The sequence below is a fragment of the Chaetodon trifascialis genome, chromosome 14 (genome assembly GCF_039877785.1).
Source record: "Chaetodon trifascialis isolate fChaTrf1 chromosome 14, fChaTrf1.hap1, whole genome shotgun sequence".
NCBI classification, from domain to species: domain Eukaryota; kingdom Metazoa; phylum Chordata; class Actinopteri; order Chaetodontiformes; family Chaetodontidae; genus Chaetodon; species Chaetodon trifascialis.
Window position 1 is genome coordinate 3,791,075 of NC_092069.1, and position 26,298 is coordinate 3,817,372.

At 45.5% G+C, this 26,298-nt stretch overlaps 1 protein-coding gene across 3 annotated transcripts in view; it reads left to right on the plus strand.

Annotated features, from left to right (window-relative positions):
* Window positions 1–24,288, plus strand: part of daam2 (dishevelled associated activator of morphogenesis 2) — a 114,822-nt gene extending 90,534 nt beyond the window's left edge. For all 3 annotated transcript variants that reach the window (XM_070978887.1, XM_070978886.1, XM_070978888.1), the window contains 10 exons: window positions 1,028–1,134; window positions 2,052–2,136; window positions 2,349–2,455; window positions 3,309–3,397; window positions 6,348–6,516; window positions 6,959–7,066; window positions 7,366–7,426; window positions 7,845–7,976; window positions 20,345–20,515; window positions 20,742–24,288. In XM_070978887.1, the coding sequence (XP_070834988.1) occupies window positions 1,028–1,134; window positions 2,052–2,136; window positions 2,349–2,455; window positions 3,309–3,397; window positions 6,348–6,516; window positions 6,959–7,066; window positions 7,366–7,426; window positions 7,845–7,976; window positions 20,345–20,515; window positions 20,742–20,954 (1,242 nt within the window). In that variant the 3' untranslated portion in view covers window positions 20,955–24,288. The remainder of the gene's footprint in view (window positions 1–1,027; window positions 1,135–2,051; window positions 2,137–2,348; window positions 2,456–3,308; window positions 3,398–6,347; window positions 6,517–6,958; window positions 7,067–7,365; window positions 7,427–7,844; window positions 7,977–20,344; window positions 20,516–20,741) is intronic.
* The last annotated feature ends 2,010 nt before the right edge of the window (window positions 24,289–26,298 follow it).

Genomic DNA, 26,298 nt, shown 5'->3' on the forward strand with positions numbered 1-26,298 from the left:
TAATGTGACCTGCCTTTACAGTGTTGAGCACCAGAGCTGGCGACAAACCATGCTAGCTTTGAGCTCAGTAAATGCTCTCCTGGCATGGACAATCCCCAGACAGACAGGACATTCATTGTGCTGGTCCTTGTTGTGCAAAGAGAAGACACACCCCTGAGGACAGGAGCAGAAGACTTCTTCTTCACCTGTTTGGCCTTGGTGCTCTTTCTGAAATACGAAGCTTGAGAGAGTAAAACTCAAAATTAGCAGTCGACGGGCAGCTCCACTCACCAATCTGAGGTAGCAGTAGCTAACACCAACGGGGGCTGTTAAGCTAACTTTGAGCTGGTGGTATCCTGCTGAAGAAACAGAGCTAACTGGCTGTAGATAGCTACTCCAATTTGATGGATGACTGTGTCTATGAATGCATATATGTGCAGGCCTAGCCTCACCTACGTCACTACAGGTCATCTGCCTTAAAGACGTTAATAGGTGTGTCCTCAGTCAGGCCATGAAGGGTTGTGATATCCTGTGCTGTATGTGTGTGTGAACTGACTAAAAGGCAGCTCCTCTCACTAGGTCCTGCTTTAGATTTCACTGTCACTCTCTTTTTAGATGTTCTACAATTCAGTCCAGGATTTACAACTTTTTAATCAGTCTTGTTTGATGGCCTCTGACATGTGATGAATGACAATTTGACACACACAGCCAATGACTGTGAAAGTAGGTCAGTGAACTGAGGCCAACTGAAGTGCTTGGATCGAGTGAAACCTTTTAGTCTGTGCTTGATAGTGACAGTGATTAGCTGTGACAGCTGGGCTTGGTTCTTTTGGGTTTTTAAATGTTTAAGTCTTGTTTTGTATATATCTTCTCCAAATTAACACATTGCTAAATGCTTGGAGGGCGTCGTGTCATCTTTAAGATAAAAATGTCAAAGGTGTGAGGAGGATACATTTCAACTTGCAGCCTTTGTATTTTATATGAGCACTCTTATAAGTGAAACTATGTTGCAAAGTTAATCTGCTTCTTTGTCTTCATCTTTCTGCAGAAAGACACAGGCTCTATGGATGACATATACGTCAGCACGCGGAAGGTCAAAGAGCTGTCAGTCATTGATGGTAGACGTGCACAGAATTGTATCATCCTGCTTTCAAAGTAAGCCAAATTATTTATCATGTTACATTGTACCATCAGTAGACGACAAATTCTGATCTGTTAATTAATCTACAATTCTGTAGACATGCTGTTGTGAAATAAGTGACACTGCAACCTTTGGGATCAGGGGTTAGAGCTGTAACACTGGTGGAGCTGCTTAAGGCAGGTTCTTCTTATGTCTAGTGGGAAAATGTTTTTTAATGGACACATGAAGACATCTGTCAGCCTAATTAAATTAGCATCCATTCATTGTTTTGAAATGACAGACTAAAGCATTGTCTGAGTGAAGATGCATCTTTGGAGTGTCGTTCAGATTTCAACAAGGTTTTTATCTATTATTAAATACTATCAGTGTCTACATTAAGTAATGTAGAATAAATTAAGACACATAAAATTGACCCCTGTCCCAAGGGGCTTTGAGCCCCACTATATCTGAACTGGAATCAGCTGTCATCAATTAAGATTCACCCGACAATATGGTTGCCATTTGTATGTCTCCTAACAGCAATGTTCCAAAGCCCCTTTAGAGAATTTGAAGCCTAACCCCCTTTACAGATCAATAAACAGGCTTCCTGAAACCTTTCTCTGTCTGACAAAACTGCAGCATGGTCCCTGAGCTCACTCTCATGTCAATAGTAAATGACCTGAGGGTATAAACTAGACCCAAATGGGGTCAGCAGTTGGTCAATAAGGCTTTGATGTGCAGATTTACAATGCTGTTATTGATGACAAACCAGTACACTTAATACTCATAACAGCTGGCAGTGCTCCCAGAGTTGATGCTTGTCCAGATCAGTATTAGAGTATTAGAATCAACCCACTCACAGTTTTCCACATTGTGTGTTTGTAATATGAATTACATTTAATGAAAAAATGTATTAAAACACCTGTCATTAAATTATTTTCTCCCTTTGCAGGTTAAAAATGAGCAATGAAGAGATCAAAAGGGCGATACTGGAGATGGATGAGAGAGAAGAGCTAGCCAAAGATATGCTGGAGCAGGTGGGGTTCAGTGCTGGATGAATGATCACGTGCACTGTATATAGTATGTAGCAGTAGCATTATGCATTATGACTGTTTGAGTAGGTAAAAATGGATTTGGTTGATGGGGAAAGATTAAGAAATATGACAGCTAAATAAAGCTTATCAACTGCATAGCATCCCATAGACAGCTGCATTACCATTTGGAGTAACATTTCCCTCCATCTTTGCAGCTGCTTAAGTTTGTCCCAGAGAAAAGTGATATTGATCTGTTGGAGGAGCACAAACATGAGCTGGAGCGGATGGCCCGGGCTGATCGCTTCCTCTTTGAAATGAGCAGGTACACATGACTGTACAACACTCCGCTTCCGATAACAACATTTGGCTTCTGTTATATACTAGATTTTTTTTCAATGCATGGAATTGCACAGATCTGCCTTTTGCAGGACTGGTTAGTTTTTATGTAAAGCATTTGTAAGAAAGTAAGATATGGTGATGAACGTACTGTGTAGAGTTTATCAGCTACACACAAGTCAGTGTTTGTGTGATAAAACAGATGTAATGTTTGCATCATGTAGTGTCTGAAAGTCTTTGGTGTGCGTAGATCTTAAAATATTGAAAAGCAAATGTCTGTTCAAAAAGAATGATCTTTTGAAGCTGTTTGAAGGCTGGGATCAGGAACAAGCATCAAACTTCAGGCTGATTCATCATTTAGCTGAGAAAATAAGTCATGGCTGCCCTTTGAGGATTCCCATCACATCAGAGTGGGACATTTTAAATCACTGCTTTTTTCCACATTTCATCCTTTCTCAGAGTATATACTGTTTGTACAAGATAATTAAAGCTTTTCATTTCCCTCAGTGAAACATTACCCAGTCCACCTTCTCTCCTTTTGACCACATCTCCTTTGGTCTGAGGAAAACAGCTGGGATTTAGTTATTTCCTTTTTTTGCCATTTAATATGCCTGGTCTCTCTTTGAAAGTCCCACTCCCTCCCTCTGCGAACATTTTGGCAAGTTAACACACCCATTTGTCAACTCTCCAAGGTGATGGGACCCCATTAGATGATAACAGGCCTGTGAAAGAGGAGAGAAGGAGTTGAAGTTTCACTCACCAGGAGACATGTGTAACTCACCTCCTTTTCTGTTTTCCTTCCCTTTTCTCCTGCTTTTACTTCTTTCTTCCTCCATCAGAATTGACCACTACCAGCAAAGACTGCAAGCTCTGTTCTTTAAGAAGAAGTTTGCAGAGCGTCTAGCTGAAACCAAGCCTAAGGTTGAAGGTAAGGACAAAGACCTTGGAGGCCACAGAAAGGCAGAGAACTTATTTCTCAGTGATTGCTTATTTAAAGGATAAGGCAAGTAATATTCATTAATCTTGTTGTCAACAGATCCCATAAAAAACACGAAGGAATGAATTGATCATAATAACAAGTGTCTGCCAAAGCCTGATACATCTTGTTCCTCTGAGCTCCATTGTCGTCCAAGAACTATGAAAAAGGCATCACCGAGCCACTCTGTTACACTGGCTGCAGTGTTACTTCTTTACCATGAGTACACACACTGTGTAGTTTATCTTTATTAGATCCTACATACGCCGACCTGCTGCCACACACACTCACTAAAGCACCAAATGTGTGTTCATCTGTGGCTGGAAATAGTCCCAACAAATGCACTGTTTCCTCCAGTTTTGGCAACATTTGCTAAAAGGAAATTAAAGGCTTTTTTTAAAAAAACTTTATTTGTTGTTTTTAAAGATTAGCTTGCACAGGAACCCATGGGCATGGGACTGAGTGCCATGGACAGTGTAGATCAGCGGTCCCCAGCCTTTGTTGCGCCACTGAATTGTTTCCCGTAAAGCAACATTTTGACGGACCGGCATAGAAACAAATAAAGACAAATGATTAAAAATACAACTCAACATTACTCTGAATGTAGTTGTTGTAATTAGTGGGAGCCCTGCGTTTGTTTCTCTTTAACGAGAAGGCTTCATTGCCTCATTTGTGAGCCTGTTGCTGGTAAGCAGAGCAGCCTTGGAGCGTGAGAATCACCTGAAGCGATAAACCCGTATTTTAAGTAGGACTGCTGATACTGTCTCTTAAATGCAGCTTTCTTTTTCTTGGAAGTTGTAGGCTCTTCTTCTTCTGTCTCATCATTTGGCCTTTTCCCCTTTCTGCAGAAGCTCTCCAAAGACATTTGTTTTTTACTTGTTTTTGCTAGCTTGTGGCTTACTTTTTACTACCACATCACGTGACCGAGACAAGTGGTTTGACATGTGTACAGAGGCACAGGCAGAGGCACTTGATTTTCAAAATATAACTTCTTTCACACTCCAGTGATCAATAAGATATTTTTTGTTCAGTCTCTCTGCACCAAATGGCCCCCACTGGTGTAGAGGATTCAGAAAGTTTTAAGGAACAGACACATTAAGGACTGTAGTCCAGCGCTGGAAACCCCCTCACAGTATTTCACATGCTTACTGGCTCCAGAGTTTTTTGGACATTTCTTACCTGGAACTATCATCAGCAAGGATTAATGATGCAGGACCAAACACAGTTTAAATGTGGACAAATCTGATATCTGACTTGAAAGACCTTCTGTCTGAATGATAAAGAAACAGACACATCGGGCCAATTGCAAAAACATTTTCATATTCTTATCCTGACCCTCTCTTACATTTTCCTGTGAGGCTTGCTCATACGAGCGTTCCAAATAGGATTCAGCAAACTTAGCTCCTAACTGCATAAACTTGTCATCAGTTGTTTCAGCCAAATGAATGTCACCTTCATTAGATGTACATAATCAGTGCCCCTAACATACCATATAGAGTAAGGCTGCCTGCTGTCAGAATTCAGCATGAAAAAGACAATAATTAGAAGTGGAGTCACTCTGGAGTCACTTGTATGTTCCAAACATTGTTTAGACAATGGGTTCTTGCTTGAGGCTCATTGTTTGTTTTTGATCATTTTATGGGATTTGTTTATAGTAAGAAAATACAGAATAACAGCAGTTTCATCCTTTAAAAAGTCCAAACATTAGTTCTGAATCTGTGCACTTCTGCCATGTTTTAAACTTGTTCTTACAATGCTGTTTATGCATAAATGAAGCAGAAGATTTCATTTTGGGCATTCTGGGCATCCACATTGGCATGATTGTGCACATTCACGCCAAGTAAAACATAGTGTCAGGCACTCAAAATGCCATCAACTTTGAACACTTTGACCAGTGCTTCTCACACTGCCTTGTGAAATCCCTTCTTTGTGTTAAGTGTGCACATGTGCACATGGTGAGCGGGTGGCCAACTGTATATTGGCCCACCGTAGTTTTTCCCTTGAAGCCAGCTTCCATTTTACCAAGAAGGCTGTTTTGGAAAGCTGGCTCATGTTGAGAGGGGAGAGCCTTTCTCATAAACACTGCAGCTCACTTCAAAGACTCAGGGAAAAGGCTTCCAATGAGGTCTGTGCACATGTACGTGCACATGTATGTACATGGGCGTGTCATGACTGAGCTGTTACAGTGTCTGTTTGAGCCAGAGCTACTTAAAAGACCCTCCTCCTCCATTGGCTTATATGGCGTTCTCTGTTTTGATGAGTATACTACATTATTTGTCATATACGCTAGATGAGACTATATTCCCCACTCAGCATGTTCATGTTCAAACATTTCAGAAAACAGTGTAGTCGGCCGCCAGCCCTGTCTGCAGCAGAACGCTGTCAGCAGAGCCAGAAGAATCATGGTTCCCATGCTGCATCTCAGCAGAGAGAACTGTAACGATAACAATATGGACTTTGTTCATGATTTTCACATTCACGCTGAGGTTTGCTCTTTGGAGAGGGGGAACCACCTGCACTGTACATGATCCGTCTGTTCTCTGGGGGAAAGAAACAGACAGCCCAGGGTTGTGTGGAGTATTCCCTTCACCCTGCTGTTTTATGGATGGATGGAAGGACTTGATGGGTTTCCCTGCCGAGCTGCCCAGTTGTTGTGGAGAATATTGATCAATCATCATGAAGGATGTTAAAAATGAAGGAAAGGATGAGAACCTCTGGGCCATGTACAGTTCAGAGTTTGCATGTGTGTCCATGAGGGCTGAGTAGAGAAACAGAATGGAAGGGAATGGGATGGAAAAAGGGCAGTTCATTATGTAATATAAGAGGTGACGCACTAAGCACACATATCAATCACCTACTATATGACCTCTCCAGCTGCTTCTCACTCTCGGTTTTCCTCCAGCCATCCTGAATGCATCCAAGGAGGTGGTCCGGAGCAAGAGGATGACTCAGATCCTGGAGGTGGTGCTGGCCTTCGGCAACTTCATGAACAAGGGCCAGAGAGGCAACGCCTATGGCTTCAAGATCTCCAGTCTCAACAAGATTGTGGACACCAAGTCCAGCATAGACAGGTGGGCTGGGGGCACCGTGGATGACAAAAGAAGTACCGTAGCACCTGAGATTGAAGCGTTCTGGAAAAAAAAAAAAATCTTACATTCTACATAGGACATGTTTACAGGGCAGCATGAACTGTTAGCTGCTAAAGTAGCATGATCTTCCATGGCTTAAAATTGGCTAAATGCAAACAAATTGGACTTTTTCTTTTCCTTACATCCCTTGATTCCTGTCAGTCAGTTCATATCCAGTTCCTCTGCTCTGTATTTCTTTTTCATGAAGGCAAAAGTAGTGACTGTGCCATGAGCCTACAAATAATGACATTAATGAATTACTTAATTAATTAATTACTGAACCTGAACAGCACAGCATAAATAAGCAGAAGGTGTACGTCTAGAAGAATAGTGTTTCCTTGGTGACTTTTGTTCTAAAACTTTTTTCTGATTTCTGATTCTACAGGAACATCACCATGTTGCACTACCTGATCATGATCTTTGAGAAGAACTACCCTGACACACTGCACATCCAGCAGGACCTCAGCAGTGTACCAGAGGCTGCCAAAGTCAAGTTAGTGCACAACATCTCACTTTAACGACTCTTATATAGCTAATAAAGATACCTATGGATCTTTATTACAGCACAGAGGATCACAGTGTCAGTCCTAACTGCATGTGCTTTAAGGTATTGCACTGCCAAGAGTTGTTACTGTAAAAAATACTCTGCAAGATATATAGTTAGTAGGTATTTTAAATGAAAAAGTCATTGAAAATGTAAATTAGGACAGTTTTACCCCCAAAACTTGAGGGGAAGTGCAGTACAAGACAACAGACAAAGATAGTCTGTGGTTTTTTCCCTTCTTTTTCTAGTTTGGCGGAGTTGGAAAAAGAGGTACACAACATCAGAAGTGGACTGAAGGCACTAGAGGCGGTGAGTTCTAATGCGTTTGTGTCATGTTCCGTCCCATTGGTTCTTCTCCTGTCTGTAATTATGCTGTGGAGCAGGGCAGAGCTGGGCAGAAGGGTGAGGTGTTTAAATGCTGGCAATGCTGACACGGAATGGCAAACGTCACATTTGCAGCCACACACAGAAACAGGGGCTTATGTGCATGCACACATGAATGCACATACACATATTACACTTCACAGAAATCTGCTATTTTTTCTAATGTTTGGTAACTGAGGAAAATGTTCTTCCCTTGGCTTAAAGGAAAAATCACTTTTCACTTTCTCTATCTCTCTCTTCCTCTTTCCTCTGTAAGTGCATAAAGCACACAAGACTGTCATATAGCTGAACCAGTTTCCTTTTTGAAGATCATGCATCTGTCGTCTGTTTTGCCCTCCTCCAGGAGCTGCACTACCAGCAGAGCAGGACGAGGGAACGTGGGGATAAGTTTGTAGCTGTGATCGGTGACTTCATCACTGTGGCTGGCTTCAGCTTCTCTGAACTGGAGGACCAGCTGAGCGAGGCCAAGGACAAGGTAACTAATGGCATAACCACTCAGGTGTACAGTGAACAGTGTGTGTGAGTGCAAAGAAGCTCATACTGTAGGCTCATATGTCCATGTGGGTGGCTTTAATGCATCCTTTACTAGCTGTCTTCACTGCCAAGCCTTCATGTCAGACAGAGGAGGAGGGAAGAAGAGAAACAGAATACTGAAAGGAGAAACCGTGAACCCTGTGTGTGTCCCTCTTTGTCCAGTGTGATGACTTCAGCAGCGTCGGGGAAACCCAGCATTGACAAATGACCATGGATTCCCCCTCATCCTCCCTTTGTGTTGTGTGTCTCTCTGAGTTAGTGGTTTAAATCCACACTCTCCTGCTTTGTTCAACTGGGAAAAGTGGTCTTTTGAACTCTGCTGGCTGAGGTGTTGATGTATGGTTGGAAATATGTAACCGAAGATGTCAGAGGGACTGTGGGAATCCCAAAGTAAGACCGTGCTGAAAAGATGTATGTGGACATGTTATTTAATTTGTCTGCCTTTGGTGCTCTGTGGCACATTTAGCATCCTGATGCTGACACATTGGAAGCGTTTAAATCTTGTAGACTGCATTCAATAGTTTCATTAGCACAGATATTACATCTCAGTTTATTAAAGGTCCCATATTATGAAGCTTTTTCAATAAGTTGCATAGGTCTATGAGTTCCATAGAAGATGTTTTTGAAGCTGTTTGTTGGAAATAGCTTTTCACCTCCCTCTATTTCTCTCTGTTTCAGTCTCTTTCACAATGCGCTGTTTCTGGTGTCTGTAGCTTTAAATGCAAATGAGGTAGTGGGTGGGAATATTCAAACGTGCTTGCTTCTTATGTCATTGTCCGCACTGAATTTGACTGGCTCATCTGGAAACTGCAGGCAGGGTACTTTCAGAAATCCATCTCACTCAAAAAAGCATGGACAGCCTTATTTCACAGTTTGTATGTGTGTGGCAGCACTACAGACCCAAATATAACACCCCAAATCCTAGAGGAAGTGGGTTTTTCATAATTTGGGACCTTTAAGATGTTACAGGTCACATCCATCCCACATATATTAATGAGTTCAGCACATATAACATCTGCCATCATTCACCAGTGGAAGCGGCTCAGTCTGTTCTCAGAGTGATGGTAGATTAGTGTGCCAACCCCTGGCAACGAGCCAGAAAGCTCTACAGAAACAAATATTCTCCAAATCCATCCTGTCTGCTCTGTGAACCCACCATGAAACCCCTGAGCTCCCAGGTTGAGCATTCCCTGGAGCCGACAGCAGCACACTCAGGAGGTAACTCCAGAGTTGTTAGATAATCATTGAGGTGAAAGACAAGATCCTGAAGAGGAGTTTTTAGTTGAGATCAGGACTCATTCATTGGATTTGAACTGTGGGTTTTGTGCTGAACACTGACTGCCTCCTTGGTGGAAGTCTGAGAGCATTTTCTAGTTAAGTGTCTAATTATTATTATGGATTTTCCATGTTTTTTAGGAGTCTGTTCACATTGAACAGACCCCCACAGTGTCTGCATTCACAGTGAACCTGTCTCCAGATGAATGTGGTTTTAATGTGGCTGATTTTCCCTGTCGTTGACAGCGTTGTCGTGGCGACGTTTACTGCTGCAGAGAGTGTTGTGTGTTGTTGCTGCCGAGTTCACACATTAACGCTGCACAAGAGGATTAGCTATCAGCTCCTAAATCACAGATACTGAGTGTGTCTCATTTTCTCTGGTTCAGTTTCTACAACTCATGGAAATGCAGTGAAGAATATGTGTGAGTCAGAAATAGATACGGACTGAGTGGCTGAGCCTCGGCTTTGTGCTGGCCCAATCACAAGAGATGTGACGTTAATGAATTGATGAAATGTAATTTTGTTATTTCCAATCGTTGTGGACTTCTGACCTTTGAGTAATGAATAATGCTCTAAAGACTCAACCGATTGTGAAAGAGACAGAGAAAGGAAGGATAAAGGGCCAATGGGCTTCATTTAGAGCCCCCCTCTCTTAATTATTTGTTCAGGGTGGAGGTTGGTGAAGAGTTGGAGGGAGAACAGGCCAGTTGGTACATCACGGGAAATGAGCGGGAGGAGCAGGGCAGCAGTTACTGCTGTAAAACAAAAGAACCTGTGTTCACCAGCTCACACTCTAAACACACACTTTCCCTAACACGACTGTGTATGTATGTGTGTGTGTGTGTGTGACTTTGTGGTTGCTAAATGGGGAGTGTGACGCTCTCTGATGCACCATGAGGTTTCCAGTGGAATACAGATCTGGAAGTGTGGGTGTGTGCTCTGAGTCTTAAGAAGGTAGAGGAAGATGAGCAGACAGCAGGAAGGAGGTCCAGTGGAGGGATTTTCCTCTTATCCTTCTCCTCGACAACGTATGCACACACCCACACATCGACTTGTTCGCAGACAATACAAGATTCAATCTCTGTCCAAGAACAAACCAAAGCAGGAAAAAGCAGTGCAGGGAGTGCCTCAGCACATTACATCGCCATGTGCTGCTGGAAGGGGAAATACAGTCTGAAGATAAAAGAAGTGAGTTCTGTTCCTTCAAGCCTTCAGCATGCGTGGTGGAAACGTTGGCCTGCTCTTGCTTTGTAGTCTTCTGCAGATTGTAGATTGGCGGTGTCTGGTGTCAAAGGTGTGGGGTTAATAGTTTTCATGTCCTCTATGGAGAGAACACATGGTAACTAGTTATGACAAGTGGACCGAGCACAGGCTGAAGCTGAAAATAGCCTAGTGTGTTATATCCGGCAGCCTGAGACGTGCAGTATATTTAAGGTTCAGAAAACAAGACATCACTTTCAGATATTCTTTGAAATATGTCACTGGGGTTGAAAGTAAGGGCCTGCACTCATCACTGTTTGTTTGTGTCAACGACAATAAAATGATGAGTCATGCTTTCTAACAAATATCATATACGCTTCATTTCTTCACATAAAGGGACAGCTCCTGTTACTTTCTACTGTTCCTGCATCAATGTCAAAATAAAACCTTTCAGATTTTTGATTGAAATCCATTTTAATTGTGATTGAAATCAGTTTCTTCTTTGTTCTTTTGCATTGTGGGCTGAAAAGCTCCCCTCCCCATCCTGGAATGTGGGAGTTAGACTCAGTTGAGACTGGTGTGAAGCCCGCTGTCTGTTGTAAATTGTCCACTTGTCACTTAACTCACCATTAATGCAGTCCTTGAGTTTGAGTGGAGCCTATTTTATACTCCAGAGGTCAAGTGAGCGAGAGTGTATCAGGAATTCATCCATTTTCTGTGAAGCTGTAAAACGACAGTTACGTATGTAACTACGGTTCTATGAATCCTGGATGACCGCCAGAGGCGGTGCCTTAAGCACTGAATGACTCCGTCTCGCGCATGCGCAGGTCGAGAACCAATACCAACAAAGTCACCTGTGAGTGACCCCCTGACGACCCCGGACAGGCTATAACTTCCGGTGTCGTCAGAGGATCTGTTCCTGCAGAATCTTCTCGCGAAGCCACAAGGATTCTGAGTGACTGAACGCTCTGGCGGTCATCCAGGATTCATAGAACCGTAGTTACATACGTAACTGTCGTTCTATTTCATCCTTCCTGACCGCCAGAGGCGGTGCCTTAAGCACTGGATGACCAATACCAACAAAGTCACGAGGAATCCAAAATGCATACCTCATTGACTGTAAGCAGCAAAAGTGCTTGGTGACGCCCACGAGGCTGCGGCACATATCGCCTGCAGGGGAACCCCTCTCAGGGCAGCCCATGATGTGGAGACACTTCTCACAGAGTGGCATCTCACGCCAGCAGGCAGGGGACGACCACCTGCCTTATATGCGTGGCAAATGACGTCCACAATCCAGTGAGACAGACGGTGTTTTGAGAGAGCGCAACCTTTCTTAGGACCACCAAAACACATAAATAGCTGGTCCGACTGGCGTATGCCCACAGTCCTGTCCACATAGGTTCTCAGAACCCGTACAGGATACAACAGCACCGACTTCTCGTCCCCTTCCCCTACTGGCGGGTCAAACAGAGCCAGCTGGATAGGTTGATTAAGGTGCGAGTTTGACAAAACCTTAGGCAAGAATGCAGGATTCGGCCATAAGGTGACCCCTGAACCGCCTGAGTTCCACCGCAGGCAAGAACTGCTGATCGACAAGGCATGAAGCTCACTAACACGTTCCGCCGAGGTGATAGCGAGGAGGAAGGCAGTCTTCATTGACAACCACCGTAGGCCTGCCTGTGCCAGGGGCTCACAGGGTGGCGAGCATAGGGCATCTAGCACCAAAAGCAGGTCCCATGCTGGAGCTCTTGGCAGTCGTGGGGGACGCAGTCTCAGAGCCCCCTTCAAGAAGATGGACACCAACCTGTGGCATCCCACCGTGTTGTTATCGACTGGAACATGTCGAGATGAAATGGCGGACACGTACACCTTCAGGGCAGAGGGGGACCAACCGCTATCCAGGAGAGACTGCAAGAATTCCAAAATAGTAGGCACAGAGCAGTGCACAGGGTCCTCATGCCTCCCTGACCACCAACCAGAGAACAGTCGCCACCTGTTCTCATACTGCACCCGGGTAGACTGCACCCTGGCGTTCAGAACAGTATTCTGGACGGTGCTTATGCACTCATTCAGCAGTGGATCGGGCCCTGCAGAGGCCAAACCCACAGCTGAAGACGGTGAGGGTTGGGATGCCACACCCGGCCCCCCAGCTGAGACAGGAGGTCCTTCCTGTCGGGGAGGCGCCATGGTGGGCCGTGACAGAGCCTGTGCAGGAGAGGAAACCACGTACGCCCTGGCCAGAAGGGGGCCACCAGCAGCAGTCTGTGGCCCCGCTGAAGAACCCTCTGCAGCGTTGCCATAATCAGAGGGACTGGCGGGAATGCGTACAGGAGAACCTCTGGCCATTCGTGTGCCAGGGCATCCTGCCCGAGAGGGCTGCTCTCCTCCATCCAGGAGAACCAGAGAGGACAGTGGGTAGTCTCTTCCAAGGCAAAGAGATCCACCTCTGCCCTGCCAAAGAGGCCTCAGATGTGGAGTACCACCTCCGGGTGAGGCCTCCACTCCCCTGGGGAAGGCTTGCAGCAGGAAAGGAAGTCCGCTACCTAGTTCCGCTTCCCCGGTAGATACATTGCCCTCAGGCTGGCTTGGCTGGGGGCTGCCCAAGTCAGGAGGCCCCAGGTCACCTGCAGCAACCGCATTGACCTGGTACTCTCTTGGTGATTTATTTGAGAAACAGTTGAGATGTTGTCTGACGGTACCAGCACATGCTTCCCCCTCAAATATGGGAGAAAGTGCTGGAGCGCCAGGTGCACAGCCCGCAGCTCTAGCACATTGACATGCTCCGTGCGGGCCTGAGCAGACCACCGCCCCTGAGCTGCTCTGTTCTGCCACACTGCACCCCACCCTGAGAGGGAAGCATCTGTTGTGACGGTCTCCTGACGAGCCGGAACAGAACCCATTCGCATGCCCTGTAACATGAAGGCCCTTTTCCTCCATGGAGACAGCGCAAGGAGGCAGCCCCATGACACCCTGATCTTCCTGTGCCTGTGCCATTTGGCATCCAAGTGAAAGCTGTTCAGCCACCATTGAAGAGGGCGAAGTGACAACAAGCCCAGAGGAACAACGCTCGCGGCAGCTGTCAACTTGCCCAGGAGGCGTACATACTGCACGCAGGGCAACCACCTGCCCTGCCGGAAGAGGGGAAGGAGGCGGAGGATGTCTTCCACCCGCCGCAGTGATGAACAAGCCTTCATGGTTACAGAGTCTAGGGTCACACCGAGGAAGGTGATACTCTGGGAGGGGATCGGACAGCTCTTTTTGATGTTCACCCTGAGACCCAGCCGGGCTAGGTGAGCCAGAAGAGCAGCCGTATCCTGCACCACTTGAGACTGGGAAGGCGCACACACCAACCAGTCGTCTAGATATGGAAGGATCTTCATGCCACTCAACTGCAGGGGAGAGAGGGCTGCTGCCACACAGCGGGTGAACACCCGCGGGGAGAGGGAGAGGCCAAAGGGTAGCACCCTGAACTGAAAATGACGGCCTTGAAAGGCAAACCGAAGGAATTGCCTGTGGTGAAATATGATGGGAACATGAAAATAGGCATCCTTCAGGTCAATGGAAGTGAACCACTCCCCTTTGGCAACCACACGCAGAACCTCTGCCATGGTGAGCATGTCAAATGGCATGACCTTCAGAAATCTGTTGAGGCCCCTGAGATCGAGGATGGGGCGAGATCCGCCATCTTTCTTTTCCACCAGAAAGTACATTGAGTAGTATCCCCCGGGCTGTGACAGGGGATCTACCGGCTTGATGGCACCCTTGACCAGGAGGGCAGACAGCCCTTGGTCCAAGGCTACGGCTTTTGCCGGGTCACCCATGATGGTCATTTTGACCCGGCTGAAGGCAGGGGGCCGGCGTCGGAACTGCAGTTTGTACCCCTGGGCTAGGGTGGACACCACCCAGGGGTCCGAGGTGTAAGCAGCCCAATAACTGAGCTGCTGCTGGGAAAAGCAGCCGACGACCGGCCCAGGAACTTCAGTTCCTGGCCCCCCGGCCTTTGGAGGCTCTGGGGGGGCGCCAGTTAGCATCCAAGGCCCGAGGCTGACTAGAAGGCTGACAATCAGGGGCCCGAAGAGCCTGAGTTGCCCGCTGAGCGGGCTGCTGCACTGGCCGTTGCACTGGCCGCTGCGGCCTCTGGTAGCCATCAAAATAAGCCTGTGGCTGAGAGCGGCGCTGCGCAGCTGCTGAAGAACTTCTAGGTCGAGCAGGGGGAGGCACGCTCCTGTGGAGACCTGAGAGCTGCTGTCTTGTCTGCCTGGCTTGGACTGTCCGCTCTAGTGCCTCTAAAGCGGCTGACCCGAACAACTCTCCTGGTTCCACTGGAACGCTGCGGAGGGTCCTTCTGCACGCCTCTGAGAGCGGCGATTGAGCCAGCCAAACCTGGCGGCGAGCCTGAATCAGGGTGGACATCACACGCCCTAGCTCCCTGGTCATTAGGGCGAAAGCCTGCAGAGACGCATCGCTAAATTATGAGCTGATGTGTCCTGTGTAGTCTCCTGAAGGCAGGCTGAGAGGGCGAGCATGAGGTGTGACATCGAGTTACCGATGCGTCCCATACGAGCCGCTGCATCATACGCTTTGGAGAGCAAATCATCCGTGACACGGCACTGGGGTGAAGGACACCTCGCATTCACCCTCAGGGCCTCATCAGGAAAGACCATGAGTGCAGCCACCGTCGGCTCAACAGCTGGCATGTGGCCAAGGCCAACTTGGCTGCATCCTGCATGGCTGCCAGTGTTCAGCCATCAGACGTTGCATGAGAAAGAGCCTTGGAATCTCTCCAACATGCATGCAACTCCTTCAGGTACTCCTCTGAAGGAGGCACAGTGAATGTGGCAGGGGCTGAACTGCGCCTGAAAAATGCGCTCACCAGAGTCGGTTGGGCTTGCGGCACGTCTAGCTGCAGGCGAGCCAAGGCCATGCGAATGATGGCCCCCATGGAGCTACCCTCTGAGCAACCACCTGAACTATGGGCCGAGGAACGAGAGCCCACTTCTGAGGGATGGAAGACGGTGTCATGAGAGACAGCGTCCGTCCCATATTCCCCAAATTCAGTGGCCGAAGCCGCTGTTGAGAGGATGTCATCCTCTGGACCCGACAAGGCCACAGGAGGGATGTTCCACCCCAGCCAGTCTTGCCGCCCTCAGTGCCCGGGGCATGAAGCTGCAGTTCATGCAGGGGTCCTCTGAAAGACCTTCCCTCAGGTGCTCGAGGCCAAGACATGAGGGGCAAAGGTCATTACCGTCCTCAGGCTGCAGAGGAGCCATAGAGGCGGTACAGGAGTGAGAAGACATCATAATGGCGCTACCAATTATGAAGAACCACTCTCAAAAACAATGTATAACACAAATTAACACAGCAAGCACCGTTGCTAACTCCAACTCAAGAAGGGACACTGTCGAAACAGTCCGATTAGCTCGAGCGAAAGCACTGCTGCTAACCATAACAAAACAGAACAACATACCTATGCTGGGAGAGGGAGCGAAAGCACAGCCGTCACCAACAGGTCGTTACTGACAAAGTAGGTACAACAAAGTTGCTACCAAATAATAAAGTTAGCTTAAGCGGACACACTGCTGCTAACTATAAGATAACAGAGCACACCTATGCTGGGAGAGGGAGCGAAAGCACAGCCGTCACCAACAGGTCGTTACTGACAAAGCAGGTACAACAAAGTTGCTACCAAATAATAAAGTTAGCTTAAGCGGACACACTGCTGCTAACTATAAGATAACAGAGCACACCTATGCCGGGAGAGGGAGCGAAAGCACAGCCATCACCAACAGGTCGTTACTGACAAAGCAGGTACAACAAAGTTGCTACCAAATAATAAAGTTAGCTTAAGTGGACACACTGCTGCTAACTATAAGATAACAGAGCACACCTATACTGGGAGAGGGAGCGAAAGCACAGCCGTCACCAACAGGACGGTACTGATAAAGCAGGTACAACAAAGTTGCTGCCAAATAATAAAGTTAGCTCAAGCGGACACACTGCTGCTAACTGTAAGAAAACAGAGCACACCTATGCTGGGAGAGGGAGCGAAGTCACAGCCGTCACCAACAGGTCGTTACTGACAAAGCAGGTACAACAAAAGTTGCTACCAAATAATAAAGTTAGCTTAAGCGGACACACTGCTGCTAACTGTAAGATAACAAAGCACACCTATGCTGGGAGAGGGAGCGAAAACACTGCCGTCACCAACAGGTCGGTACTGATAAAGCAGGTACAACAAAAGTTGCTGCCAAATAACAAAGTTAGCTCAAGCGGACACACTGCTGCTAACTGTAAGACAACAGAGCACAACTATGCTGGGAGAGGGAGCGAAAACACTGCCGTCACCAACAAAGTACATTATGCGCTGCTTAGCGGTACCTTACCGGTCGAGTCCAACCGTGAGATGAGGATGAAGAAAGGAGCGTCCGCGATGCCGGTGAGACAGCACACACCGCCTCCCGGAGGGACAGCTTGCCGCAGCCCTTGGAGGGCGAGCACCTCGCAGCTCCGACCAGCAATGAGCGGTCACAAGGCTACCGGCGACAAGCGTCTAACTGTTAAGTACGGTGATAATTAGCTTAAAGCTAATGCTACGACCGTAGTATACCTGCGAAGCGAGAAGAAAAAAGGAACAGATCCTCTGACGACACCGGAAGTTATAGCCTGTCCGGGGTCGTCAGGGGGTCACTCACAGGTGACTTTGTTGGTATTGGTTCTCGACCTGCGCATGCGCGAGACGGAGTCATTCAGTGCTTAAGGCACCGCCTCTGGCGGTCAGGAAGGATGAAATAGAACTATTCATGCGTCTAAAGGAAAGACATGGAATTCACACAATACAATTAATGGATCAAAGCTATGAGACAGCTAAAAATGTTGATCCTTTTCTTTAGTTGCATCTAACCAAAGCTGTGCAGAAACCTGACTTCATCGCTGCTTCTCTGCACATACGCAGTATTTTGTTCCTGTTTTCATATCTAGGTCAACACCAATTTCTAAAACTTACAGTAATTCCCACTTGCACACTTTCATTGGCCCGACCACCCACCTACCATCCCTGTCTTCCCGGACGAATTCTCTCTGCTGGATAGAGAAATGACATGCTTCATGCTGTTTGTAAAATGATGTAGTTTAGTTGATTAGGCGTCCTTTGAGTGCATGTGCACAGCGAGTTCTCACACACGCAGCGCAGTCACAATACCTCTGCATAATTGGCAGGATTTAAGCAGCGGTTGAGGAGATGGTGCCAAGCAAGACCAAATCCACGATGTGTTAACCAGAGCCAATCAGAAAGAGCCCGTAAAAAATGTGTGGATTCTGACCAACTTCAGCTCAAAGTGCTTGACAAAGACTTCAATCAACATCCATGATAAACACACAGAAATCTGAAATTCATCACAAACGGTGAATACAACACAAAAATCAAGACAGAAGGATAATTAGCCTCCCACAGTGTGTGTGTGTGTGTGTGTGTGTGTGTGTGTGTGTGTGTGTGTGTGTGTGTGTGTGTGTGTGTGTGTTTACTCATGTAACACAGACCCGAGGGGACGAGAGGAAACAGATTTGACCAGACACATAATTACAGAGGGGGAGAGGGATGATGGTGGGGGTTGCTATGGTGACCAGCCCATAATGACAGGATGATTTTGTATCCTGAGAGAAGAGCGAGCCCCAACTCCTCCATATCACAACATTACGACCACATACAGTACGCTCCTCCTCCTTTAAACTGAAAACACTTCAGTCCGGCATGCGATGAGGACGGAGCCGAGATCAGGAAGAGACTGCAGCTCTCCAACAGCAGAGATCATTATGGGCTGCAGGGTCACAGTCACACACCAGCCCTTCTGTAGAGGATGTGCTTTTCCTTTTGATACTTTGAAGCTGCACCAATTCATATTTCGACATAGAGAATGCAACACATGTCTCTGTGCAGTGTGAAAGGGGTCACTCACAGCCACGATCCCACAGAGACTGATGGTCGACCTCTGACCTCTGACTGATGGGTATTTTGGATCATTGTTTTGGTTTTATGGCCTGCAAACTCTGCTTTCATCAACCTCATTTTCAGCTGCATTTGGCAGCAAACAAGCTCTAGTTGAGCTCTGCTGTGGAACATTTAGGAGCGACAGAGCTCCACATTTCGAGGAGTTGGTGGAGAGAGAGTGAAACTGCATCTCTACGAGTTGTTTAAGTGACCAAGTGATGAAAAGAAATAACAGTGAAGGCAGTTTTACACTTATTTAGCTGATATCGAGGGCTAAAATGAACGGTCATTTGGATAATCAATGAATCTCTTGATTATTGCTGCCATGAGTCCATTGTTAATGACATAAAATGAAAAAAGTTAGGTTTTATTATTTCCAGCAACAAATCCCTTACCTTCCCGTATCATGCAAGTACAGACAAGGCTGCTGCAGTAAAACAAAGGACATTAAATGAATGCAGCCATGCACTGAGAATAAAGGGAGATGTAACTGATCACATTTTGTTTCTGCTGTGTAGAAAAAAGGATTCACTTCAGACTGTCTGACTAATGGCATGAAATATTTAAAATGCTCTAACGTTACATGACAAGTTACTTCAGTGCGTCTCTGAGCTAGTGTCAGCTGATTAGTGTTGGCTAAACCTGCTGTTTCTGGCAGATTTGTGTCTGTGTTGACACTCAAATGCACAGTTCCAGGTTAATCTAAAAGCAAACGTGGACGGACACACCTCACATCTGATGTCTGTTTTTTGATGGATCAAGCTTTACCATAGGGCTGATCCATCACCAAACAGAGGCAACAGATGGAGGGAGCTTTTTAATGTAATTGTGTGTTTCTTTGCCGTGTTTCGAGTCTCTGCCATTTTTCAACTGCTTGCCCCAGAGACGGCATCATTTTGTGTAACTCATCGTATGTGCTAAATTCGCTTTAATGGATTTATTTGTTGCAGTTGTACTGATAACTTTTCTGTTCTTTCACGTAAATCACATTCTGACGACATGGGCTTTGCTTAGAATATTTAGAAACTGTGGTATGCTTATCTTTGCTGAAGGATCTGAGTACTCGTTCCACCACCGCTTTCATTTCCGTACATTTTGAGAATAAGAGCAACAGCGAGGGCAGGACTGAAAACCTGCAGTCTCTGACAAATAGTAAGTGTGGTTGTATTGTGTCAAGTTGAAGAGCTGCATGTGTTTATTTCCTGAAACCAGTACAATCAGCATGAATAAGCATGCACTTGAAAAGGAAAAATAATCTGCAGTCTAGTTTTGCCAGAGTTGTTCAGCCACACGTGATTTTGAGGAGGTCCTGATGTCGGTGATATGATGCGGTCTTTAAAAGCAACTGACTCTGACCTCTATGTAGCAGTGATATTGTATTTCAGGTATCACGTTAGGTTTAAGGACATTGGCTTTTTTGCTGTATACTACAGTTCAAAGCTGTGTGCGTGTGTGTGTGTGTGTGTGTGTGTGCGTGCGTGTGTGTGCGTGCGTGTGTGTGCGTGTGCGTGTGTGTAGGAATGTGTGACTGTTTGACTGCAGGCAGCATCTTGGCACAGACCAGTGGACAGCCTGGACTGAACAGAGTGGACATACGGTGCTCAAATGCACATATTCGTGTGTGTGTTCCTGCTGTTTTGAGGACATCGAGCATGTGTTCAAGCAAAGGCTAACATGCTAACATAACGAGCTATGAGAGATCTGAGCCACAGCAGAGAATACAGTACATACAGTAAAGCATTAGCTTTTGGTGTGTGGCCGTGTTCATCTGCCAGAAGCTGTTTACAGGCCAGCTTTTCACTCACTTCTCATCACAATGGAAAAATGATGTGTGTGTTGTCTGTGTGCAGTTTACCAAATCTCTGAAGCACTTTGGGGAGGAAGAAGGGAGGATGCAGCCTGATGAGTTCTTTGGGATCTTCGACACCTTCTTGCAGTCGTTCATTGAAGCCCAGCAAGACTTGGAGAACATGCAGCGACGTAAAGATGAAGAGGAGAGGAGGGCGCGGATGGAGGCCATGGTGAGACACACATTAGGAGAATAACCTGGAGGCAGCAGCAGTTTGGAAAAAGCTCTTTGTTTTATTGTGTTGCCAAAGGAAGATTCAATTCTTGTCTGTCATCACCAACAAATACCTTCTAGTTTAAGGTTTTAGAAGAAGTGTTAAAAACACTTGCTGAGGTGTCTTCTTTCTTGTCCCCTCTGTTTCTGTCTTTGTCCCCTCACTTCCTGTCTCCATTTTCCAGCTCAAGGAGCAGAGGGAGCGGGAACGGCGAGCCAAGAAAAGTGGGGGCTCCGATGAGGTTGGCGGGGAGTTTGACGACCTGGTGTCGGCATTGCGTTCCGGTGAGGTCTTTGACAAAGACCTGAACAAATTCAAGCGGAACCGCAAGCGCTCCGTCAACCAGCTGGTGGAGGGCGGGGGCCGCGAACGAGCTGTCACCAAGGTCAACTACTAGATTGGGATAAGAAAGGAATGAAAAAAAGACTAGACGCCTGATTTCTGCCGTGGTGTAGATTTCGAAACACCTTTATTCCAGATCCTTGAAAGGTGACCATTGACTTGGAGAGGATGTAAATAATGGCTGAGCTGGACGTATAGTGACATGTATGGACAGCCTCGCCGTTTTTGAAGGATGCAGCACTCTCCTCTGGTCTTGTAAAGCTATTTCCAACACGTGTTTCCTGGACGTCGTACGGTCTCCTGAGCTGGACAAAGAACAGTTGGGATTGATGGACGGACGGACAGACCACTGTGACACATTATCCCATATCGTTTGACAGTATCCTTTTAACACTGTGCTCAAGCTTCCAGCTCTCTGTCACCTCCTGTTTTTCACTGCTCTTTTTTCCTCCCAAACCCTTTGCTGCTCCTCAGTAAGTTCCTTGATGCAGGAGCAGCCCTTTCTTTTTTGCTATCTGGCTCTAAAACACACAGGACATCGGGATCAGCCAGTCACACTGTGCATATACACAAGGCCAAGAGAAACGATTGGAAAAAGGACTTCAGGCAGATTAAAAAAACACACAGGATGAGAAGGCGGGACAGGGGAACAAAGCCATAACCTCTGCAGTCGTGGTTGCTTCAAGTGTTCCCCAGAAGAGAGACTTATCAGCCACAGGACAGGTGGATGTTGATCAACTTCCTTTCCTGCAAAGATGGCCGTGCGGTCAGAAAACCCAGAATGCTTTGAAGGCTTCTGAAAGAATGAAGAAGGATACGTGACGGGGGGGGTCCCGCTTCAAACCAGAGGATTCATTCCAGTGTTCTCCTCCAGCACACAGCATTCCCAGGGAGGATGTACGGACATCCAGAGCTGCGATTTCACTCAACTCAAGGAAAAAAAACAGCCAACTCAACTTGATCCACCTGACAGAGTGATGACTGTGCCACAAGGGTCGAGCCTCGCTGACACTCCTCAGTGGTTTCAACATTATTCTGGCATCAATTAGTGCCAAAGCAAAGAAAAACAAATGGAAATGTATTATTACTAAACATACTGCAATTAGGCGTTGATATATATTTATATTTAGATGCAGACAAGCTAATTGCAAAGATTTTGAGGATTTTTTAAGTTTTCATGGCATTTGGAGGTTTTGTACATGCAATACATTATTTGTTGGTGTTGCAAGTTCACATTGGTGTTGAAGTGAATTTCTATACAGTTTGCGCCATGTAAAAAAGACAGTTGCTGATCCTTTTCTCACACCTGTATGTCTTGTTTGCACTGTAGCGTTTCTGATAAACTTTCCACTCACAGGCGTCCACAGGCCGATCTGCAGTGTCCTCTCTGTGCTTCAGTGGGCAGCAGAGATAATGAAGGAATGCCATGTATGGATCTAAAGTGAAAGGCACGAGCTGCAGGTAGTTTACAGCGCTCTCCCTGCTCAGCTGCCACTGGGTTCACGTCTGAATGTGTAGTCTGCTCCATCAGTTGCAACTAAAATGCAGCAGCTCAAAGCTGCATAGCAGTTGTGATTGAGCCTTTAATTCCTCTCTTCTATAGTGTTTGTAGGATCTGCTCCACCGGTGCTGAAACATGTGGACAGAGCTCATCAGTACAGACATCTCAAGTTAATCTAGGGCTCGATTACTCTGTTACCACCATTCAGGCTCCTCATACGGTATTTCTGTGCGTTTGTATTTCCGTTGGCATTGTAATCTCAGCCCACACTATGTGCTGAGTCTGTTATTACAAAGTTGGGTACAACAAAGCATTTAAATTTGTGGCTTGATCAGTTTAGGGTTCTTTTAATGTGTACGTTGACAGGAAGGCAGCAGCCTCAGAGAGCCTCGTAGAATTCCTCTTTTCCATCTTTTCTTCCACCTTCTCTCACACGTTTGTTTACATATGGCTAGACCCCGTTACTATGGGCAACCTGTTGCCAAACAACAGTCAGACTGTCAGACCCCACTTACTGTACGAACTGATGCCAACCTAGATCAATGCAGTGTTTTATATGTATTTCTAAAACCTGAGCATCAGGCACAACTAAGATCAGCTTCTCGTAGGAAGTGAAGGTGCTGTATCTGCGACGTGTCGAGGAGTACAGTTGGAAGAACCGGCACATCCTGTGTTTAATCTCCTCTGTCAGCCCAAGCCGAGGCTGTGTATTCACAGCTTCAGTTTTTTGGAAGATGCCCTCATTAATAAATAGGTTGGTTGGTTGAGAGTCTGAGAGGTCAAAGGATTTGCACAACAGCACCTGGATCAGTTTGTCAGGGGAAATAGAGGAGTAGTTTTTCTCATAGTAACACTTTTACCACAGCACTTGATGTTACAAGAAAACCAATGTTGGATGATGGGTCATCAGTTTTTATTTCATTTCCAGTCTTTCTGAACAAACTGATAGATGCACTGTGTGTCATGAAGATAACTACAGTAGGAACTATCCCAGTTTGCCTTTGTTCCTTCATTTTGCCAGCGTTTCTCTTCTAAACATATTCAAGTGCCTCTGACCCACTTTTCACGCACACACCATTCCTGTTGCTGTGTTTCAGAGCTCGTGGCATTCCAGTGTACAGTGTGTGCTGGTGAAATGCTGCTGACAGTTGGAATGAAACCAATTGGCGCCATCTTGTGGTGTCAGATCAGACATCACAAACAGTGAAAAGCAGTTCTCTGAAACTTGACCACAGCTCGAGGCACAATAAGTCACCAAAGTCTCCTAAAAGTCCAGCAGGTATAGACCGTCAGAGAGGTCTGCCCTGTACAGACAGCCCCCCCCCCACCCCCCCCTTTTCATTTGTCCTCAAACTGAAGCATAGAGAACCTGGTGAGTGCAGAGAGGAGTTCTCATGTCCCACACATAAGAGATTAACTGCTAAACCAAACAGATTCAAACTTTCAGACACTTTGAGAAATCAGAAGTCCCTTAAGTCTAAGGAGAAATGACATGATTGCTCATGTTTTAACCAGCATCTCATGTATATTTGAGCTATTCCATTTCCTAACCTCTGCTTTTGTCTTTCGAGTTAATCAGATTTAGTATATTAGACTTTGGCAGACCCTTTAAACTCTTAATCAAGAGCTTTAACCCATATTGTAGTGCAGACTATTTACTGAGGGGTATTGCAACATTGTCAGTATTATTACATGTTTATGTTGTTACATGTTTGGATGTTTATTTGGCCATTGACTGGCTGATTTTGGGGTGTACAGATGGAAATCAGAGGAATGAAATTAGTAGCTTGTTCAATGCACTTTTATTATGGGACATTTCCATTTGCCACGACATTTTGAGGGCTTAGATCCCTCTAGAAATGAGAAGGGTGCAACGAAAGAGTGGTGCAAAAAAAAAAAAAAAAAAAAACATGGTGTGAAGAAGGAAAAGAGAAAAGGGGCGACTGAGGTTGGGGAATCCAGCTGGGCCCTGGAAACACATGAGCAGTCAGTGTTGGGTGGCAGGGAGACAAAGAGGCCACACTCGTACGTAACAGGAGTGTATTGAGTTTGAAATCCTCACTTGTCTGTGTCACCTGCTTTGGTGTGTAAAAGAAAAAAAAGTTGAATGTTTTCTAACCACATTTCTGTCAGATGATGCACTTGGCGTTGACCTGCATGCCTAATGAAGGGTGCACAATGATGATGTGTTGACTTCTCAATAGACATTGCTTGTAATATGGAACACACCTGTTGCACAACAGTTTGTACTGCCTGAGAAAAGTTGCACCCAGTTTAGAGGTTGTATAATTGTGAGGAGTCAGTATTTTTATGGTTGGAAAAAAAGTATCCTCCACCGAAAGATGTACAGTTGGAAAAAAGCATTTTGTACACCATTCTTGATGTTTGAGATAAGATTTAAAAAAGATCAAAACATTGAGGAATGTTCCATTTTCCTGTAAGTTGTACCTCTATTTATTTGCCTTATTTAGTTTGCTATATTTTGTATGTACACACAGCATTACAACAAAATGTTATACTAAAAATATGAATATGAATAATTAAACTGTGGTCCGTGTATGATGGATAGTTTTGAGACTTGTATAAGAATGAGAATCTTTTTTTTTTCATTTCTATAATTTTATTTTTGTTTTGTCTTTTGTAGGGTTACAATAAACTTTTGTCCCTAACAACTGACTGTTTATTTTTTCCTTCACAACCAGTGACTGTGATGAGTGTTACTGACAGTGAAGGTGCTCAGTGGTGTGTGCTGATCGACAAGCAGATGATTTCTACATGTCTACATACTGTTAGTAAGAAATCTATATTCATGGTCCATGTTGGATTCTATGGTTTCTAATCTATTAATCCAGTGATTGATTTATTGTTAATGCTTACCAGCTGACAGTATTGATAGATTCATTGATAAAAATATCTGTCAGTTGCTGCTTTGATCTAGATTCACACAATGCATGGGCACAGAAACAGACTATATGGATGCACTATATGAGCCCTGTGATAGTGAGGACTGTTGAAGTTACAGACAGCAACAAACTCCAGAATGACGGCAGGTCATCAAAACTTTAATAAAACAAATATGTTAGTGGTGTTTGTAATATTCAGTTCACCACAGATGCTAATAGAGGTGGATAAAAGGTTGGCATTATGCCCACTGATGGATGTGGAGGTGTTGCAGCTCATATTGTATTAGAATGCAGTCAGTGGTGCAGTGGCATATGCTGTTTGATAGCAAATGCATCATGAAAACTCTCAAAATGACTAATAACAATAGTGGTGCAGTAGTGATAAGAACAATCATGTCCAACGATAAATTATTTCCTTTGAGTGACGTTGTGATGTAGTTCCTCACTATCACCACTTGGGGGCAGTCATCAATGTTTGTTCAGAACATTAGATTACCCAGCTATGATCTGCATACATTCACATAAATCTGCCTTCCTCTCCAGTCAGCGCTGCTCTGTGTAAAAATATTCCTTCCTGTATGACAGACAGGAAGAGGCGCGTTCTAAGCAGAGCCCTGAAAAAGAGAGTTGCAGCACTCTCTGCCACACGGTCACGTGTTTCACGCAGTTCTCAGCAGCTCCAGCCTGTTTGTATATATGGAGCATTTTCCCAGCAGAGACCACATTAATCACTGTTTCTGTGTTCTCTGTGATTTTGAAGGGAGGGGGGACTGCTCCCATAATGTGGGCAAGAATAAATTTACAGTGGTGGAAAGTAACTAAGTACATTTACTCAAATGCTGTGCTTATACTTTACTTGAGTAGTTCCATTTTCTGCTGCTTTCTGTTGCTACACTACATTTCAGAGCCAAATATTGGACTTTTTACTGCACTGCATTGATTTGATGACTTCAGTTATTTTGCAGATTCAGATCAATAACACAAAATCTAATCAA